General features: G+C 40.4%; 3 protein-coding genes across 5 annotated transcripts; all 3 read right to left on the bottom strand.

Annotated features, from left to right (window-relative positions):
• Window positions 1-2450: 2450 nt before the first annotated feature.
• On the bottom strand, window positions 2451-5712 carry LOC115755088 (uncharacterized exonuclease domain-containing protein At3g15140). The gene is made up of 6 exons (XM_030694366.2): window positions 5365-5712; window positions 4687-4889; window positions 4398-4478; window positions 4027-4152; window positions 2971-3094; window positions 2451-2721 (listed from the first exon to the last, which is right to left on the bottom strand). The coding sequence occupies exons 1-6, from the start codon at window positions 5623-5625 to the stop codon at window positions 2524-2526; spliced, it is 993 nt and encodes a 330-aa protein (XP_030550226.2). The 5' UTR covers window positions 5626-5712; the 3' UTR covers window positions 2451-2523.
• Window positions 5713-6977: 1265 nt separating this feature from the next.
• LOC115755087 (E3 SUMO-protein ligase MMS21) lies at window positions 6978-10329 on the bottom strand. Of its 2 annotated transcripts, XM_030694363.2 has the most exons (7): window positions 10051-10329; window positions 9649-9720; window positions 8834-8944; window positions 8613-8723; window positions 8247-8386; window positions 7520-7605; window positions 6978-7371 (listed from the first exon to the last, which is right to left on the bottom strand). In XM_030694363.2, the coding sequence occupies exons 1-7, from the start codon at window positions 10144-10146 to the stop codon at window positions 7223-7225; spliced, it is 765 nt and encodes a 254-aa protein (XP_030550223.1). In that variant the 5' UTR covers window positions 10147-10329; the 3' UTR covers window positions 6978-7222. The 2 variants fall into 2 exon arrangements, with proteins under 2 accessions (XP_030550223.1, XP_048130130.1); XM_048274173.1 differs by lacking the exon at window positions 8613-8723.
• Window positions 10330-12132: 1803 nt separating this feature from the next.
• On the bottom strand, window positions 12133-19954 carry LOC115755079 (homeobox-leucine zipper protein ATHB-52-like). Of its 2 annotated transcripts, XM_048274174.1 has the most exons (3): window positions 19240-19954; window positions 14502-14504; window positions 12133-12146 (listed from the first exon to the last, which is right to left on the bottom strand). In XM_048274174.1, the coding sequence occupies exons 1-3, from the start codon at window positions 19676-19678 to the stop codon at window positions 12142-12144; spliced, it is 447 nt and encodes a 148-aa protein (XP_048130131.1). In that variant the 5' UTR covers window positions 19679-19954; the 3' UTR covers window positions 12133-12141. The 2 variants fall into 2 exon arrangements, with proteins under 2 accessions (XP_048130131.1, XP_030550214.1); XM_030694354.2 differs by lacking the exons at window positions 12133-12146; window positions 14502-14504 and having other exon boundaries at window positions 18976-19952.
• Between the last annotated feature and the right edge of the window lie 636 nt (window positions 19955-20590).

Below are 20590 nucleotides of genomic sequence, written 5' to 3'. Positions count from 1 at the left end.
CACGGCCCGTGATAGACGGTCGGAATATATGCGAGTATTTTGGTTTTTAAATTATTATTTAGGGCGGATTTATTTGAGGAAAAATGCATGATAAAGTAAAATACATTTCGAGAAATTATTTTTTCAGGGAAATTGTTAGTTTTTCTTTATTTGGTGATAGCCGACCGAAAATATTTTCTGGTTTTTGAATTTCATTTGAAAAATTATTTTAATCTTATGACCTTATTTCAAGCCAAAAGAAAATTATAACTCTCAAATATATTGTTTATTTCATTTTTTTTTTTTCTTCTTGCTCCATCGGTCTAAAAACCACACCCCAAGATCTACAAACTTTATGTTGGATATGGCAGAATTTTCCGTTGATTGGCGGCGCGGGGGCCACGGGGCCCCCCCCGCCACCCCCCCGCAGGGCCACCAAGGGTTGGGTGGGGGTCGCGTTTCCCCATCTCCGGCTCGGGTGGGGGGGGGGGGGTGGTCTTTTTTTTTTTTTTTTTTGGCCGGGGCGCGGGGCGAGGCGAGAAGAAAAAAAAAAAGTATTTATATTATCTAAAAACTTAAAAATAGATGAGCAATTTCAAGTTTTCTAATTTTATGCATGAATTTTCCGTTAACTATAAAGTATTTTTCAATGGCTAAATCATTGTAAAACGAGTGAAAGTCCGAAAAACTAATTCCCATAAACATTTCACTCAAACAAACGCACCTTACACTCCCTTCGAAATTGATACAAGTAACTAGGGCATACACAAAGGAAATTATTAAAGCTTTGTGAGTGGATAACTTATGTTAATTGCATCATGCACATCTCTGATTTTGATCAGATGGGATCCTCCGCCTTCTGGGTGGATTAAATTGAACACCAATAGAGCCTCTAAAGGCAAATCCATGACCTGGACTTGCTGGTGTAGGAGTTTATCCAGAAACGGAAAAGGGTGGATGGCCAATGGCTTTGCCATACTCGCGGGAGTACGTTCGTCGACACAGGCAAAATTTCGGGGCTTTGTGGTTGGGACTCGACTAGCAAGACAACTTGTTTTTCATAAGATTATCACTGAGATCAACTCTAAAGCTATGATTGATCTTATTACTAATCTAGTTTAAGAAAACTGTTGAGTGCTCATTTTGAGTTTAAAGTGCAACATGATTATCGAGACTAGCTAGCTAATATTGGAACCGATATATGCGTGGATACAAGATTTTTTTTCCATTATTTTCTAGAGAGTTACTTCACATTTTATTATATGATAAATTTACGATATTAAGTTTTTGTATTCGGATTTATCCTGCTTCATCGCTAGTAGTATCAATAATAACAAACGCTGGGAATATCTAAAGACAACAAAAGAAAAGGAAAAGGAGAAGGAAATCTTTTTAATGTTCATCCTGTAATGTGCGTGCGCTTTCAACGTATGGAAATTGGAAAGTCAAATTTTCAGCGACGCGCCCCGTCGAGAGCGTGGATCGAAATTTCAAGCCCAGTGAAAATTGGCAACCAAATGGTGTTTTGCCGGTTTCTTTTCCAACCAAATTTTGCCGCCAAATAGGAGTAGGACTGGGACCAACGGCACTTTTGCGGGGCACAGGCTCGTTAGGGAAAGATGGCTCTTTTGTAATTGTGGGGGACATCTAGACGTAGCAGCACTAGTTCTAATTACACAAATGGCTATTTTATATGAAAAATAAAATAAAAGATGCATTGGTTTTCCATAGACTAATTACGCAGAAGGGCATATTTAATGAATTATGATCTTGTTCATCATCTCAAAAACAATCTGCAAAATCTCATCTGAATACAAAGAGAAGAACAAAGGTTCCGTCTTTGGCTTTCCCTTTTTTTCCTCGGTAGACATGTCATTAAGCGCCGACACTTCACTGCTTTCCACTTGTATCGTTCAAGAATGCCCAGAAGAGAATCTAACCACACGCGACCTTGAAACCAAAAAGGCAAGCGTTCCTTGGTAGTCCTCTTGGGTATCTATGGACTCAACCACACTATTACCGTTTTCTTTTCCCAATTTTTTCCAGTTTTGCCCTCGTAGGTCCCAAACCAACCCACCTCTCTCTCAGACCGACGCTCCAATGGAGTTTAAATCCATCCACGGAGCTCCACCCTGGCGGCCAATTTTCCGGCGAGTCTCTCGGCAGCAGCAGACTACGGTTGTCCATTGGTGTCCCATGCTTCTCTCTCGTGCTCTCTTCCCTCTCTTCTTCCAATTCCTTCGCTTTCAACCGCAAGGAGACCGTAAAGATCGAGAGGTAGAGATTTACAGGATTGAGACGTCAGAGCATTGGACCCCATCGGAGCTCACGACAAAGCAAAGCTCTTCAAGCCAGGGAATATTGATGATTTTTTCGGCAGTGGTGGTGGGGAAGGTGTTGGTGGAGGGGTGTTGAGAGAAGGGGCCTATGAGGTCTATTCTGTGCGGCTCGGACGACACCTAGCAAGGTGCAGCTAAACCTTTTGCCCAATAAAAGCCGGAACGCCCTCCATAATACACACAAATTACTTATTCAAAAGGACAACTATATACGATTTTGGTATGCAAATTGAACTTTATCAGGAGACTTCGGGGTCCTCCATGCAGTGATCCTCATAACGGCACCATTGACAAGCATGCGTTGCAACACGCTCGCAATGTTCTTGGTATCATCCATTCCTAGATGGTGACTTCCCAAGACTGATATATCTAGTTGCTTCATCATTGCCATCATTCCTCTGGCCTGTCATAATATAAGCAACATATCAAGCAGAAGAAGAAATAACGCACCACCCAAAAAAAAAAACAGCGGAAGAAGGTGCAGTTGGGTCTTGCAATGAACGGTTCCTGACAAGAACCTCAACCGTGTAACAAGAATCAGACTGCTCTTTAACCTTCTATGTTCGAAGAGCAAAGTTTCAGCAAATCGACAAGGTATACAATAAGTTCCAAACCTCAAAAGTTACGTGTGAGAAGTCAAGCGTAAACTTACCTCTCTGTGGTAGAAATTTAGATACACATCCTTCAGATTGATCCATTCCATGAAATATCCAGGAAGTTTTATCCTCGAGACTTTGCATTGCTGAGGGACCTTAGTTTTCAAATCCCAATTTCCGCTAGAACAAACAGAGCAAATATACATCAGCAAAACCATGGTTGCCTCTATTTTCCATCTTTAGTGGATTAGTCAATAACAACTTAGGTCGCCATATTACTGAGAACAGCTTTTCCCACCTCCTTTCAAAATATATCTTGTGGCAGGCAGATTTAATCAACATATTCCCCATATCTCAACAATCTCCCTTTCTCTATAATTTTATACAGTTCAGTTCTAAGAAAAAGGTTGCTAAAGATGCACTGGGACAGATTAAAGATAAGTCAATGAAACAAGTGTGAACACACACACACACACACACTCACACACACCTATATACCTATATATATATATAGGTATATAGGTGGGAATCTGATCTAGAATAATCAATAGGAGACACTTGCATTCTAAGATTTAAAACAAAACATTAGACAAGTAAACGAACTTCAATACATAGTCAAGGGCAGAACAAAAAGAAGTCAGGTCAGTCAGCTTCTCTGTCTCTGCCTTTCTCCATCTCAGAAATGTTTTACCGGAAAAAGTTCAGGATAGATGCATACTACATTATGCATGCCGCTAGTCAATACTGCAGAATTAAAATTGGGAACTTTCAAAATTGCAACCAACAATAGGAGCCAGTAATAAGATATCAAGCAGAATAATGAGTGATCGTGCTTGTCTCATTAGGAGTTAGGACTAAAACTAAATTTCATATTTAAATTACAATTTTTTCTGATCTATAAGGCATTTGAGGTGCATATTACCTCATCTCAAAGCATATTGCCATTGAAAAGGTAAAATCAACTTATCACGGGCTACTAAATACTAACAGGAAGCACAGTGCAAAAGATTTCTCTGATTTCACGGTTCTTTCTTAACATAGCTTCCAGTCCGTCACAATTCCTTTTTGTATCTGAAAGCCAGACATTGCAAGACGAACAGATGGTAACTCACCAAGTTACAAATGCTGCACGATTAAGCTTGCCTCCTTGCTCCTTAGCCCAAAGATGATGTTGAGCCAACCAAGTTTCAAATTCGGCAATGACTTCTTCGAATGGTATTGCTGTATCATGCCAGACACTGCAGATTCGCATTTAGAGACGAATATCCACAATTATATGTCAGAGAAAACTTGCCACTAAATTTCAAAATGCAGCAAATTAGTTTTATTGCACTATATCGTTGTGACAATTAATAAGGCCAAAAAACTAATAGGTGGCAACATTAAAATTGAGGTTCATAACCTACTACTTTATTGGATGCCATACAAGAGGATACTTCACAAGCCAAGCATGATATAGCAGAAGAGCAAACCAAGAACTTACCGATCAACCCCAAATTTTCCATATTTTCCTTTGACATACTCGTTCACTCTAGTCTCGGACATCTGTGATGGCCTTACAAACCTGTAAACTAATTATGAGAAGAAAAATTAAAATGCAAGCAAAAGAATTATCATAAATTGCATCAACAAACTTAATAAGAACCTATACAGAAAATTTTATCACAAATATAGACCACAGGACATAGTAAGACGTACAGAAAAAATCCACATTCCCAGCATTGAACAATCAAACAGTTGAAAAGGAATTCAAGAATTAGGCAGAGTAAGACCTGTGAAACAAAGCTATGACACTCAGTGATTTAGCATCAATTATCAAGACTGGAAATTCCAGAATCTCGACTTTCCCTTCCAAATCAAGCACCAAAAAATGATCTAGGTCTTGAGGGCACACATGTTCAAGGTTGGCAGCACTAACTTGAAGATCTCTGGCGGCATGGTGATTAAACTTCTCAAGGTGGAGAGGATCATCCGTCTGAAAGTCAGAATAACTTCAATCAGACAACTGATAATGAAAATGGCCTCATACGCTGCCGTTACATTGAATGCTTCAACAGATCCAAATAAATCCACACGCTCGCAGGAACTCTTACTGTTGTCTCAATTTATGCGGTGGTAAAATACTAACTAACATATTGTCGAAGCTAAAAAGCCAGGCCGCAAAATTCACAAGCGCAGTGATCACAAAGACCATAAAGATTCATCATTTTCCAATATCCCGTAGTTGCTATGCATGGATGTAAACCACCGTCCATCGTGCCACGAAGAAGGCATGAACAGCCACTTAGGAATTTCATCCCAAAACGAACGAGGAACGTCTTGGTAAAAGAGCAAACCAGACAAATGGAAACTAGGACTTCACTACCATAGACCGTGGAAACCAAGAATTTAAGAAGCATGAAAAACACTAAATAACTTCCAGCAACGCATAAGAAGGCGGAGAAAACTACCATGGTGCACTTGCCCTGGGTGTGGTACAAGCACATTGGCCTCCAGCGATCGGCATCGCGGGTGTAATCGCTCGGGGACGGCAGGTGGTCGTGGCGCGCGGGTGGTGAGGGACTGGACATGTGAGCAGCGGAGGAGAGAGAGGAAGCGGAGAGACTGAAGGCGCGAGGTCTGGCGAAGGAGGAGGAGGAGGGGCAGAGAGAAGGGAAGCGATGAGGCGAAACCCTAGAGAGAGGAAGGACTCGGGAAAGAGATGAAGCCATCGTTTCTTGGTTTTTGGATTTGCCTGTACCTCTTGCGGAACATACGCACCCGGCCCGTCAGGTAGCACCACTGCTAAAGAGTGCAAATTGTCTCTGACCTAGTGACATAGGAGTGTCAGTTACACTTAAAAATACAAATATCTTTGAATTAAAAGCCTTTTTCAAAATACAAATAATGTTTGATAAATTGTATTTTAAAAACACATTTGGAAAACAACTTACGAAATATTGTTTAGAAAAAAGAACTTGGAAAATATTTTACTTTTAAAAAAGCGCGGCAGCGGGTGACAGGGGCCGTGGCGGGGGGGCGATGGGCATGGCCGGCCACAACGAGCGCGGGCACGGCCCGGCGCGGAGGCTGGAGTGGCCGGGCGGCGGAGGGCGGGCGGTGGCCAGGCGGCAAAGGGCAAAACTCCTTTAGCCCAAAGTACCTCTAGAGGTATTTTGAGCTAAAGGATTTGGAGAGCATTTGAGATACAATTGCATCTCCCCAAAGTGAGCTAAAAAATGAACCAAACACCATTTGCATTTGGTTAAGGATTTTAGAGCCTCAATGCTCATTTTCAATGCTGAACCAAACGGGGTCATAGATTGTTGTCGAAAGCAAGTCTTTTCTGAAGGGAGTTTCATCGCCCTCGTCCGCAGATGTACGTTACTCTTGCATATATTATTTGCTCAGGACGGCATGAGAGGAGAGGCTTTTTGGCAAAAGGCCTTTGAGCGTTCGCCAAATTTTTTTCCTTTCCATTTTTGCACTGGCTAAATTTTTGAAATTCTGAAAATGGTGACACCGTTTTCCACCTCCCGCGATGCCAAATTTAACCGTCGGCGGCAAGTCAGATCTGGCAGTTGCAAGAGTGGCATGGAGTTACATTGATGGTCGCCAGAGATCATGCAACCTCAAATGATGCCGGCCAATGCCAAATCTGGATCGCTAGTGATCAACGAAGGATCGAGGTTCGATTAAAAAGAAAATAGCAAAGATTCTTTGTTAAGTGTGAATTTTTCCAAACAACATTTGACCAAATTGTTTTTCAATAAACTTTCACATTATACTGTGTTGCCAAACACTATTTGCATTTCAAAATATCCCTTTAAATTTAAGTCCTTTGCATTTTCTCAAAGATTCTCCCAAAAGCTGAACTAAACTTTCAGAAATTACACCAAACAAATTCTTCCTCGACCATTGCACGAACTCTGAACAACATTGGTGTTCCATTTGAAGCAAATTAACAATGCCTTCGCGCAGGTACCCACCACTTGACCACAATTTCAGAGACACACCTACAAAAAGCGCAGCAGCAAGGATGAACCTTTCAGCAAGAATACATCAATGTGGCAAGAGGCCAGTCTTTTCTATGTGCTTGAACCACAATCCTCAGCAGTTACCGACATTTTTGTTAAGTACCACCCATGATCATGGGAGGACAAAAGGAGTATGAAACCCTAGAAGGGACAGTAAATAGAAAGAAATGATAGACTTAAGTTAACATCTTCTGTACAATGTCGTTTCTATTTAGCAATTGGCGGAAAAGGTTAGCAAGCCTAGCTGCTTTTTTCAGAATGATTTGGTCAATTACAGCTAGAATCATCTCCGTTAATCATCTCCTTCTTCACCAAGCGCAGTAAAATCTTCCACGACTTCAGTCGCAGCATTCCGCTTGTTCATTGAGCGCATCTCCTCGATTTCGTAAAGTAACATAGGGTCGCAACTCACTTTATCTGCTGACAATACCTTAGGGCAAGCTGGCAGCAAATGACAAAGAGAAATACATGTTTCTGTTACTCTTTGGAATGAATATGGAAAAAGCATAACTCAACGTTGAGATGGGCAGCGAAAACTTTAAAATGCTCAACAGAAACGAATCCCTAATTGAACAGACTGTCCGAGTACCTCCAATAGGACACTTTGAATTCCCACCCTTGGACCTGATATAATGCAAAATAACCTCTTTTTCGTATATATGCTTGCACTCCACACTGCACAGAGCAGACGGTCCAATAGGTAAAACAGGTAAACAAACCACCAGAGACAATCCAATAAGACTTCAATAAGGCATGACAAAACCATATAGAGCTAGAAAGAACACTGAGCCTTTGTGCCTTCTCTACCTTTACTTTCATTGCTTGAGCCCAAGTCAAAAAACTGATTTCACTTTCCACGATGAATGGTTTGTCATTACTTATCCAAGAAAAAATACTGGTTTATCATCCAGAAATGAGTTTTTGATTCTGCGAGTGGGAAGTTTCAGAAGTGAACTCTTGGAACATGCTCAAATCATCCAGCAGTTCTACATAAACCAATCTGTCCCGAGCAAGTTCACACGAAAATAGATATAATGGCCTAATGATTCACAAAAAATGGACAGTCAACTGATTGTGTGAAAACATTGTCCTAAATAAATTAAATTAACCATGCTTCGCATTCATCATAGTGATGATTAAGTTACCAGAGATCCTTGAGTGTTTCCACAATGTAAAATCCAAACTTCGAGTCAAACATTAAAAAGAAAATTCAAAGTTGGGAAATCCATACCAACGAGAGTCATCACAAGACTCAGTCATCAAATGGTATCATGAATTTTCATCTTAGTTTGACAAAGTGGAAGCAAGTGTAATACCTGCGAACAGGAGCCAACAGTTCGGTGACTGGCTTTCCACTCAATGGGCAAGTAACATTCAAAAGGTTGCCCTGGGTACTGGTCATGATGACATCATCCTGCTCTTCACCAGGCATGGGCTGGCCACAATGATGAACATTCTGCAAATTCAAAATAGGGAAAAACGAAGGCCAATGAGAATATGATGATGAAGACAGGGTCATCAACAGCAAATTTTTCAGAATGACAACCAATGTGTGACGGGTGGGATATTTTCCATCCAAAAGCCTCATCTTGCTGTAGAAGAAAATAGCCATAAAACATAGAAGACCGAATCACGAATCATAGCCAGAGGGGACAGTTTAGTGACAGAAGTAGAAGTCATACCCATACTGCTTCCCTAAATTGGCGTACTAACGGGTGGTTTTGTGGATCTGTTGATGAATTTGACTTTTCCTTTGCAATCTCATGGTCAAACACCTTACCAAAGTCTGTTAGCTGCATTTTGGATATCAAAGCAAATTTTTATTGGCTAAAACACCAAGCAGAAACACTGTACTTTTCTTTTCAGCAGGCAGAACAGTCCCCCAAATAAAGGAATTAACTACCTCAGGACCAGGCTCATATGTATCACCAACAGATTTGATGGCTGTTGAGAAATGCATACAATCTTCATAAGTTTGCAGCAACTCCACAGCAGCTTTTTCAAGTTCTTTCACCTGGCAAATGTCAAACAATCAATTCAGCAGGTGAAGTACCATCATGCTAGTTAGGGGACATTCAAATGACTTCCCAACCCATCTATAAAGCCACAGTCCACAAAGTGTATCAACTCCTGTGAATCTACTTTGCATTGTAAGCTGGGGTTGCTTATATGACACAATTAATTAAGCCAGCTCTGCCAAATGGTTGGCCAAAAGGAAACCTTGGGACAAATGTACTATAGTATCAAAGCACAGGCTTGTTTATAATGCAATCCAGAGACTTCTAGTCAGCATAGACCCTAGATTCATAGTCAAAGAAACAGCAATTCTGCAGTCTGCATCATAACGGTAGTTTCAGTAACTTATAACTGAAAATCAAGTATACCCATGTGACGCAAGGAACAGTAAGAGAGTATCCCACTAAATCATAATCCATTCTTCACAGAAATTAGAATTGGCAAGAACCCAATAGGACTAAGCCAATGCTTAAACCTAGCAGCAAATAAATACTTTTTGCAATCATAACTTTAAAACACTTCTTCCGACAACACTACATTCACAGCCAAAGGGAGCATAAAACACGGCACATAATACCTGAGGAAAATAGTATCACAGTGTTCTGCAATACCCAAAAAAATCCTCCAAAAAAGCTGTGATGAATGTATGGACAGGAGGTAGAAATTGATGAACAGACTAAATTCTCCTAAATCCAAAAGTACCTTCTGAGTCTGATTGTCTTTCTCCAGAGCAACAGCAACTTCCTTTAGCATGCCGAAAGCTTTCAGAATTTCCTGAAACGCACAAAACAAATAAATCCGAATGCTGTAGACCCCTAAATTTCTTCAAAAGGCAAGGACAAGGAAGCATCAGAAGCAATTCGAAATCAACGGGCAGAGGAGACCTGCAAGAAAATGTGATTAAGCACTATTTCCACACTGCATCCGCTAATTCTCTAACCAGCAGATATTCTAGGGTTGAAAACTCTGAGCGAGCCAAGCTGTGTCTACAGTTTCCGTAAGCGAGTATCGAATCAACCTTAAATTTTAAAATAGAAAAATCAAATCCGCAGGTAAGAGAAACGCGCCGATTCGAAGAGAACTGCTGGAAGTCGAGGAAATTACAGCGACGATAGCTTGATTATCGTCCTGGAGCGTCACGGCGGCGTGCCGTATCCGTCCGGTGACGCCACCAGCCCGCGACGCCGAGGTCGATGCCATTTGAGCTTGTCTCGCCCGCTCTCTACTGAATATGAAAGCCGGTCTTGAGCAGATTCTTCAGTTCCTCGCTCCCTCTCGACCGAGCCCTGAACGTCAAGAAATACGAGCTCGTACTCGAACGTGTTCACTTTTTGGAGGGAAGTCGGAGAGGGAAAGAACAGAAATAGCTACCTAAAACGCACCGTTTTACATTTGATAGTTATGGCTAAAGCTACGGTAAAAAAAAAGAAACTTAAGGTAAGAGCAATTTATTTTCTATACAAAAAAGGATAAAATCGAATATAAAAGAAATTTACTGAAATAAAAATATTTCATATGGAGATGGGATAAAGGTGGGTAGAATTTCTTATGTTTATTGACATAAAATTTAGGAAAAAATCCAAAAAAGAGCCCGAAGTCCTCATGTTTTCTCAAATAAGGACCCCAAGTAAATCCTATTTCAAATAAAGGCCTGAAATGCCCTCATTTTCTCAAATAATGTCTTGCAATGAATATTATTTCAAATAAGGGCTTGAAATGACCATAAAATCTAAAAAAAATGCCTGATTTCAAGGGCATTTTAGTCTTTTTACTTATTTGATTTTTTTTTCCTTTTTATTATACTTTTTGTTAGTTGTTTTCTAAAAAAAGAGAAAGTGGACATTCACGGGTGGGAGAGGCAACCCTCCCGCTTGTGGCCATCGCCCCACCGCCAGAGGGCGGTAGGTGAGGGTGACAAAGGTTGGTAGGGTTGTTGGCAACCCCGTCGACCAGAGGCAAGGGCCTCTGGCCTTCTCCCGGATCTAGGTTAGGGCCGGCGGCCCCCGCCCAGATCGGGGGCCATCGCCCCATCGCCGGTGGGGGGTCGCCTAGTCAAGGCGACCCCCGCCTAGTCCCGAGTGACACCCCGGTGGCCCCGATTTAGGTGGGGATCGCCGACCCTCGCCTTTGACCAAACCCCGGCGACCCCGCGGGCCTTCGCCGCCCACACCGCCGACCAATAAGCGGCGGGCCGGCGGGAGAGGGGCAACCCTCTCGCTTATGTGTGGCTTTTTTTTTAATTAGGGAAAAGAAAAAAAAATGAATAAAAAAATTAAAATGTGGAATGACGAAAACACCCTTCGGGTCGGACCCTTTTTTGAAATATTATGGCCACTTCGGGCCCTTCATTGAACGTACTATGTTACTTTGGATATTTATTTGAAACATAGTTTACTTGTGACCCTTATTTGAAAAAACAAGAGGATTTCGGACCCTTTTTGGATTTTTCCCTAAAATTTATATTCCTTGATAACAAACTTCTTTAGTTAATAAAATTAAAATAATTTCAAATATGTAATACTTAAGTTCCAATACAAGTAAAATAAAATTCAAAATAATATAACAAAAACAGAAATAAATTTTTTATTGTTTATTTATATTTTTATTTGTATGTTCAAAATCAAGTTTATAGACCCGAAGTGTTTTCATTTTCTTAAATAACGGCCTGAAGTTGACCTTGTTTCAAAGAAGGGCATGAAATGCCCTTATTATGTCAAATAAGGATATGAAGTAGATATTATTTCAAATAAGGACTCAAATGGCCATATAGTCTAAAAAAAATGGCTTGAAACACCAATTGCTAGGGGCATTTATGGTAATTTAATTATTTAATTATTTGGTTTTTTTTTTTCTTTTTCAAAAATTTTGAAAAACTAAAAGTAAAACAAAATGAAAGAAACACAAGCTCGCCTATGGTCGCAGCCCCAATGCCGGTAGGGCGGTGGTGATGGTCATTGGGTTTGTCGGCGCTTTGACAAGGGTCGTCGGACCAAGGCGATAGCCATTACCCTTAACCAAGGTCGCGACCATTGTCTTGGTTCGATAGAGAGCCGCGGCCCTACCCTCGGACCTAGCCAAGGGCCGACAACCCTTGCCTATATCCGGGAGAGGGTCCCAGCCCGTAGCCCTCCCTTTGGACTCGGCCAAGGGCCGACAACCCTTGCCCAAATCTGGGAGAGGGTCCCAACCCTTTCCCTACACTGGTGAGGTCGATCGGCCCTTGTTGAGGTGCCGGCTATCTCGCCGGCCATCGTCACCACTCCACTTGTGACATCTTGAAAATTTCTACCATACCTTATGTTGCGTAGAAATTCATAGGCGATATTTCTCACACTCAAGAATTTAAGTTGGGTGACTTGTATAGTTTAGCGGAGACACGAAATATATTTGAGTGTCTATGATTCTTGAGAAATATGTTTTGATTACTCAATATTCGTTTCGTATCAATTTTATAGAATGGTAACGAAATACGATTGATTATTAATAGAGATCGATATGCTTCGAGTTTCGTAGTAGGTTTTAAATTTACTGAAATATACATAATTAATTACGTTCAGTAAATTTCACCAAAACATTTCGATAGGTTTGAAATATTTTTTAACGTATCTATGTTCAAAACGAATAATTTTGTTTACGTAGCAATTGTTCTCTTGACGCTTGGGGAACACTTCATTCCTTGGCTTGCCAATGAAGCTCGGTAAATATGAGGTCACGCATTGCCTCAACAATTTTGGCCTTAGTCCATAAATGCATGTAATGTTTCGTTCCGAAACTTGGCCGACAGGAACCATTCCTTCCTTCATTTCATCAAAATATCCTCCCTTGTAACAAATAGAATGAAGCCACTTGCCCTACCTATAAACCTAGGGGCCATTTGAATTAACCTCAGTAGACCACGTATTCTCTGTATTCATTAGTTTAACCCTAAAACATTTAATTCCTTTAACCACGGTTGAGTTTCTTTCATTCTTCACCTACCGAATGGGTAAGAAACTCATAGTATAAAAGGCAGTGAGGTCCCCACTTAATTCACTGCACCTAAATAGCTTTCATTCCCTTTTTCCACTCTTTCGCTTTCAATAGAACGAAGGCCCGACGCTTGTTATTAAAGTTTCTGCTTTGATCATTCGATTTCGGACACGGTATATTTTGATTTTCGATGACTTTCTACCAACGATCTTTGTCGTTGTCGAAATAAAGCATTCGTTGATTTCCCATTTTGTTATTTTGAAGGGAAATAAAGCTTTGAATTGTGCTCAAGTTATCTTCAAGGTAAGTGAAAAATTTAAGCGCTGAGTTAGAAGGATCTAATTAGTGCTCTTGATTTGGTTATTTATTTTAGTTGAGTTTGGTGATTAGTGTGCTAGAGACTAAAAATTTTTATGTGAAGTTCTTTCTCTGATTGGGGGTATTTGATTGGTGTTTCTTTGTAAATGAGAGGTTTGACCGTTATTCTATGAAAAATGGGAAATATGACTAACGAAAGAAAAAAAAAATTGCCTACTAATTTGAATTACCGAATTGCAAGCCGAAGTGGTGAAAATGATGTAGTGGATCTGTCACCGATGGTCAACTTTGTTGACTGGTTTCTAATTGCTTAATATTATAATGATATTATTATATTAATAAATTAATATTTTAAAAGGAGGGGAAAAGTTCCCGAATGTAGATTCTTCAGTGAAGGTTAATGACCGCTTCCTTGGCGTGCCAAACTTGAAGTCCCGATTATTCTAGCAATATAATAAAATAATTGATTAACAGTGGAAAAAAGGGGGGAAAAAAGAAAGGAGTTACCGACATGTCGTCCTTGCAAAACCCCCACTTGTATAGACCCGAGTTTTCAAAGAAAGGAAAAGATGAAAACCTCCACACAATCAAGACACCAACGAATGTTTGGGTTGCGCCCACCGGTAGGTGCACCGAATCTGGATGGCTTTGTGCAACTCTTCCTCTTTTAAATAAACCCGAGCGTGTGTCCCTACGAGCCCACCAACAGAGCATGCTTTACAATCCCAAGATCCGAATCGTCCCCGGCATCGATCTCAACCCAGCCCTCTTCGTTGTATTGTCAATCGAAGCATTTTAAGACATCCGCAATTGAGGAGGAAGAACAACGGCTTTTTCTCCTTTCTTTTGGTTCCAAGAAACATGATCGTGAAGAAGAGGGATATCTAAAACCCTAATTTAAAAAGATTTCTTTTTTTAAAAGTATATGCTGAGTCATATTTTTTTAATTCCAACTCAACTCTCCATGTCATCAGCTAACGCTCCATGTCAATCACTTAACAATTTGAACAAACAGAAGGACTAGATTGGTCATTTATCAATAGTCCATGGATCATTTGTATCAAATTAAAAGTATAGGGACGAGATTGCACATTTAATCAAAGTTCAGGGACTATTTTGGTCATCTTCCCTTAGTGAATCTGTGGAATGATAAAGTCAACATTGTTGACCGAACTTGAAGTTGGTAAGCAAGGATTGTTATTAGTATTATAATATTATTATAATAAAATATTATTAGAACGATAAAAATGAAAACGATGTTGAGTTACCGACTAAGTGAAGTTAACGACAACTGCGGATGCCTTCTTGCAATAATATTATGGCACAATAATAAATAATAAAATAAAATACAATTAAAGTTGCTGATTTCATGCACTTACTGCTTGTTGTGGGTGTTATTGATATTGTGTTTTGGTGTTGCCGAACAAGGAGTTCCCGATTAAAATAATACATTATTAATTATTAAAAAAATCATTATTATTGATTTCATGAAGGAATGAGTTGTAGCTTTTGACGTGCTCATTTTTCTTGGGTTGCCGAAGTGATGAATGAAAATGCATATGCTTACCGAAGTGATGCATGGATGCAATCATGCATGAAGAGTTGAGAAAGATGATGTGAAAATGTTGAATTCAAGCATTTCACGAGCACATCTTTGCATGATAATTTTAAGATGATGTTCCGTCGACCACTCGAGGTGGCGACGATGCCTCAGAGTTGCGATGCCCCGAAGAGAGAGTAGGGATGCCCCGGGAGTTTCAGGATGAAAGAAAAGATGAATATGCATATTCATGTGCATACCTTGATGCATGATGATAATGCACTAGGTGATATTGGTGCATTGTGATATAACATGACATTGGCATATATCGTGTGCACGATATTATGATATGACATTAATGAAGAAAATCATGCGCGTGTTCACGCACTCATGTATTACTTTAAATACTTGTGATTATGGATGCCAGGGTGAGCGGTAAGAGGATCATCCACCTTAGACTTAGAGATTTCATTTACTGGGTTTCGACTCACCCCTTTATTTTCTCGATATATGTAGGATGGATCATCGACCATCGCTTTTTGGAGCCGTCGAGCATGTGGAGTATATCTATGAAGATGTCTTTGTGGTCGAGCAAGCTTTAGTATATACTAAATGTATAACGTTCATATGGATAGATGTGGGACTTGCGCAATGGGTCCCTCATCTCTACGTGGCCCGGTACTTAACGTTGAGGGCAATTTAGTAGGACCGATTAGAGGTTTTGATGGTCCTCCAAGGTTCGGCGATGATGGCCTATTGACGGGTGAAGTTATTGATCCGTAGTTGTTGACTAACGTTTACACGGGCGAGACTTTTGATGATGGAGGAGCGTAATAGAGGAGATAGGTGACCCTACTCTTTTCCTAGGCCTATGTTATATTGTATTATATGATGTGCTGACTATACTTGTAAAATATAAATAATTGACATGTACAATTTGGTAAACTAGTGGTACAAAATAAATGATGCATATGTATTTAGTGAACTCATGCGATCTTGTGTCGGGGATGATGATGAGAAAATTTTTTTATGCTTCCACATGCAAATACTTTTAAATAATATAAATAGCACGTGTAGCGCGTGACATTCTGGGGGCGTTACACCACCAATAGTGGGGTGGCAACCACAAGGCGGGGGCAACCCCTCCCGCCCGTATACGCTTCTTTGTTTTTTTTTTTTTTTTCTTACGTTTAGTTTTTTTAATTTAATTTAACTAAAAATTAGGTTAAAATTGTATTTCAACAAAAAAAGCCTTTGATCGGCCGGAGTATTTGATCGGGTGACCAGCCGGCAAGGTTAGGTCTTTATTTGAAACAATCATGACCATTTTAAGCCCTTATTTGAGATAATGAGGGCACTTCAAACCCTTCTTTAAAACAATATCAATTTAAGGCCCTTTATTTGAGAAATTAAGAGCATTTGGAGTTCTTATTTGGAATTTTTCCTAATTTTTAATCTCAAGTTCAACTTTAATAAATTTTCAATCGGGTCTAGCTTGAAACTTTGAGCTCAAACTCGAACGGAGATCGGCAGTAGGCGTGTAATCCCGCTGGTAATCGGATTTGAAGGGTGGGGATGCAGGCTGGGATCGAAACACCACTTTGCATGGGAGCTGAGAAAAATACGAGAGCGAGAGAGAGAGAGAGAGAGAGAGAGAGAGAGAGGAGGGTAGATTAGGAAGACCAAAAAAATCCAAGAAAGAGATAGAGCCCAATTTGAGCAATATTCAAGTAGTTCGGCCCATTTATGTACCCCTTAGGTCAATCCATCTAACATCATGATACTGATTTACCGATTAAAAAACCAAGTACATATATACGGATTAGATGTATGGAGAGCCGTCAATATGGATTCATGACCCATTTTCTTACTCATATTTTTTACAAAAGGGTGGTAAGTTTTTAAAGGATCGAGTGAAAATAGATCTAAAAAGTTAAAATTGAATCGGATGGATCAAAAATGGGTCACACGGGTGAACCCATTTTCAACCCGTCTAAATATTTAAGTGGATTGGACTTGGTTTGAGTCAACTGGCCTCAAATAAAACAGTTTATAGTTTTTATTTTTAAAAGTAAAAAGAAAGAAAGAAAAATAAAATGTAAAAATGTAAAAACTGTTCAAGAGATGGAACGCCGCAGTCGACCTTTCACCGTCGGCCACCGTCGGTCTCCGGAGGGAAAAAAGGAAAAGAAAATACAAAAGAAAATAAAAATAAGAAGTACCTCTTAAAAATTTTAAAAAATAATAAATTTTAAAAAAATTACTAAACTTTTATTGCATGAAAGTGTTTTTGCAAAATCATTTTTTTATCACATTATAAGCAAATATATATTTTTTAAAATTCACTAAAATTTTATTACATGAAAGTGTATTAGCAATATCATTTTTTTTTATCAAATTATAAAAAACAATTATTCTATGATTTGGTTAAATATATAAATGTTTAAGTAATACGGATCATGTATTAGTTGGGTATGGGTCGGGTTGGATATAGATTGTTACATTTGTATTGCATGAAAATGAATCAAAATGGATTAAATGAGTTAATATGGGTTGGACCACATTCTTCTCGATCCACTTATTTGATACCTCTAGGTAAATGACATAAGTCTTCCACTCCGTGTATTATCCTATATAGACTAACAATCTCATATTTGCACTGTCCATTTATATTCTGACTTACACAAACTATTTGATCCATGAGATTAAAGTGGGAGATTTAAACAAGCTTTCCTATCCAATCATATTGCAGTGTGAAAGGGAAGTCTACGCAGATTGACAGAAATTGTACAAGACACATACGGTAGATGCAACTTTTTTCGACACACGACACACATGATCACCGGTCATCAAGAGCTGATATACCAAGCGACCTGGGACGACTCCTTTTTTTACTTATACACTATGTTATCGTTTTATATTTTGTCGATTTCGGAAACTTTAGCATTGCCCATTCTCCATTTGTGCATGCAAAATGATTTTCTTGTCCTCAAGTATGAAACATGCGATGAGCAAACAGCCGATCTTGAACTGGAATGATTCCAATAGGAACAAGAAGACTTGCAACTTGCTTCTCATCAAGCCGATGGGAGCACCTGAGCAGAAAAACTTTAAAGACAATAAAATATTCCTCTCTCTTCATCTTTGCAAGTTGATATGGCTTTAGTTCGGGCTTACCCAAGCTAGTCATTCAAACTCTAGTCCCCTCTCAAAGGCCCAACTAGCCTCACTAAAATTACCTCATTTCCCATGCACAAACTCAAATATATCAACCGTGTCTGATTGGCGGATTATAAGTTGCATGATCGCGACATGTAAATTTAACTAAAACTGAAGATGAATGATGTCCATATTTGTAACCCACGAATTATATATATATATATAGCTATAATGTCTTATCACTATGTATTACCACTCACATACTATCTATAAATAAGAGTCCGACCTTCACAAAGAGGCACGACCATTTTCACATAATTTTAGAGTTTCATGGATAAGCTTGAGAACTTAGATAATATGCCCCCTCAAATAGACCCAGCATCCCAAATCTGATTAGAAAATTCAAAACCAAATGGTGAGATCATTTCAATTTCCTCCATCAAACGTTAGAAGAGTCGGTATTAAATTGGCTTGACCATCAAACTGGCCAGATCACAACACATCTCCACAATATGTTTTCCATCAAGAGCATCAATTCTCCAACATAAATATTACATTGGCAGCATTACAACTTGCAGCAGTTCAATCACCAAGTGAATATGTTTCTATAATGAAGCAAATTATATCAGAAGGTGAAGAATCAAATGGCAACTCAACCCAATCACACTACAGCGGAGATTCCATTGAAGACGAATGCAATGGTGTCAAATTGACAGACGATGTAGAATAGAATCGCGAAAAGAAGATCACCCTTCAAGGTTGAAGCAGCACGAGATATTACCTTAGTAGAAGGTGGCGAAGAGACCACCGTTTCTAATGTCCCATCAAGGCCGATCAATCACTGTTCGTGATGTCGTATCATGGCAGATGAATCACTATCGATAATGTCCTACCGCTATACACCACCGCATGCATATGATCTATAAATAGGATATCGGCCTTAGAAATAAATATATATATTCATGAAATGACAATGACCAAATTTTCGAGTGTGGGAAACACCTATTATGACGTGATCACCGGAAAGGGCAAAAAAGATCATGCATGAAAATGACTCGTCTTTCCAATAGAAAATACAATTTCTTCAAGAGCACATTGGCCGATTTGGTCCGACATTAATTACAGTATGATCCACTTGGTCACCCGACAATCGATCTCTCTTCTCTCTCCTCAATCCAAGCGCGACCCGTTATTGGTCAACATCCAACAGGCATAGAGGTCGTCTTCATCGCCATCGTCCATTCGCAAGACCTTACTGCCATGATCGTCCCAATCGCACCAATTCACATCGTCCTCGCTGAACGCACAGCTCATCGGAACCTCGGGAACAGCGCTCTTGCTGCTCTCGCTGTGGCTGCGGCCGTCGCCACGGGCGGCGTCGAGCATCTCCCGAGCCCTGTCGAGCTCCTGGCGGAGCGATGCTACGTCCCGCTCGAGCTTCCGCTTCTCGGCCAGCGCGTCGTCGAGCTTGAGCTGGAGGGCGCCCTTGTCGAGCTCGAGGGTCTGCGTCCGCCACCTGGCGCGCCGGTTCTGGTACCAGATGGCGACCTGCCTCGGCGGGATGCCGAGCTCGGCCGCGAGCTGGAGCTTGCGATCTGGGTCGAGCTTCTTGTGGGAGGCGAAGGTCCGCTCCAGGAGCCTCACTTGGTCCGGAGCGAGCCTCTTCGTCGCGACATGTTTCGACGGCGATGGTTGCTGCTGCTTCTGCTTTGGCTTCTGAAGATAATGGGTTTGGAAAAATTCCATCCTTCAGGATCCGAAACGACACATGAAGAGGCTTGGCGAGATTAGGATTTGAAATGGGTTTTGGCACTTCTGTGATGTCTTTATATAAGGTTTTGGATTGGAGATACAGAGTTTAGCCAGTAATATTAAATTGGGAAGGAATGAGAGAGAAGTGTGAAGACTTCGGTGGCGGCTGACTTCATGTTCGTAGATGGTCACTGGTTGTTCACGTGGGTTGGTCCTACTCTTGGAAAGGGTAAACACATTATCCTGTCCCTTGTATATTGCGAGTTTCACATCACGGCATGAACTGGTACGGAGTACTTAGTTAACATCTGGCTAAGGTGGTGGGGGTTATTAATATACGTTAGGAGTGTGTTATGAAGATAAGCTTCAATACCATATTGGCCGATGCATATCCTCGCTCGACTACGTCACACAGAAAATGTGCAATCATAAGATGCGTTCTTAGTAAAGAATCCTAAGCACATGGCAATTACATGTACTCAACTCGAGTCGTCCGGCTGAGTCGCATGCGCATGCCTCGACAGAGCAGAAGTTATAGAACCTTTGAAGCCCTATTCACCGATCTTTTCGTTGGGTAAAAATTGTTACTAATTCTTCAATGTCTGTCGAAAATGAGAAATCCAAAGAGAGTGCTCTCCGAATGGGTTTTTCGCTTTTGGTTTAGAGAGCACGATGCCAGGTTATGGGAAAGATCAGGAAAGCAATTTGAGATGTTTTACTCGGTGCAGCGATGAGCCAGGCAGTAGGATAATCAAATGGGAGATTGAAGCAAAAGCTCTTGGGCACGTGAATCGGTGATGACAGATCGCATATTGGACCAGGAAGCTGCGGAGCAACATTGACTAGAAAGCTGTTGGAGTCGATAATCTGAAACAAAGTCTGGCCCCACGTTCACCATTCCGTTTC

The sequence above is a fragment of the Rhodamnia argentea genome, chromosome 2, assembly GCF_020921035.1.
Source record: "Rhodamnia argentea isolate NSW1041297 chromosome 2, ASM2092103v1, whole genome shotgun sequence".
NCBI lineage: Eukaryota > Viridiplantae > Streptophyta > Magnoliopsida > Myrtales > Myrtaceae > Rhodamnia > Rhodamnia argentea.
The sequence above is the reverse complement of the archived record's forward strand: the minus strand, read 5'-3'. Positions and strand labels throughout refer to the sequence as shown.

Coding starts and splice junctions, on each gene's coding strand:
- LOC115755088 (XM_030694366.2), bottom strand. CDS start 5,625: ATGGCTTCATCTCTTTCCCGAGTCCTTCCTCTCTCTAGGGTTTCGCCT. Junction 3,095..4,026: donor CGTGCAGCATTTGTAACTTG/GTGAGTTACCAT, acceptor TGTTTGTTCTAG/CGGAAATTGGGATTTGAAAA. Junction 2,722..2,970: donor TAAATTTCTACCACAGAGAG/GTAAGTTTACGC, acceptor ATATTATGACAG/GCCAGAGGAATGATGGCAAT.
- LOC115755087 (XM_030694363.2), bottom strand. CDS start 10,146: ATGGCATCGACCTCGGCGTCGCGGGCTGGTGGCGTCACCGGACGGATA. Junction 9,721..10,050: donor ATAATCAAGCTATCGTCGCT/GTAATTTCCTCG, acceptor TGTGCGTTTCAG/GAAATTCTGAAAGCTTTCGG. Junction 7,606..8,246: donor CTGTTGGCTCCTGTTCGCAG/GTATTACACTTG, acceptor TGCTCTGTGCAG/TGTGGAGTGCAAGCATATAT.
- LOC115755079 (XM_030694354.2), bottom strand. CDS start 19,678: ATGGAATTTTTCCAAACCCATTATCTTCAGAAGCCAAAGCAGAAGCAG.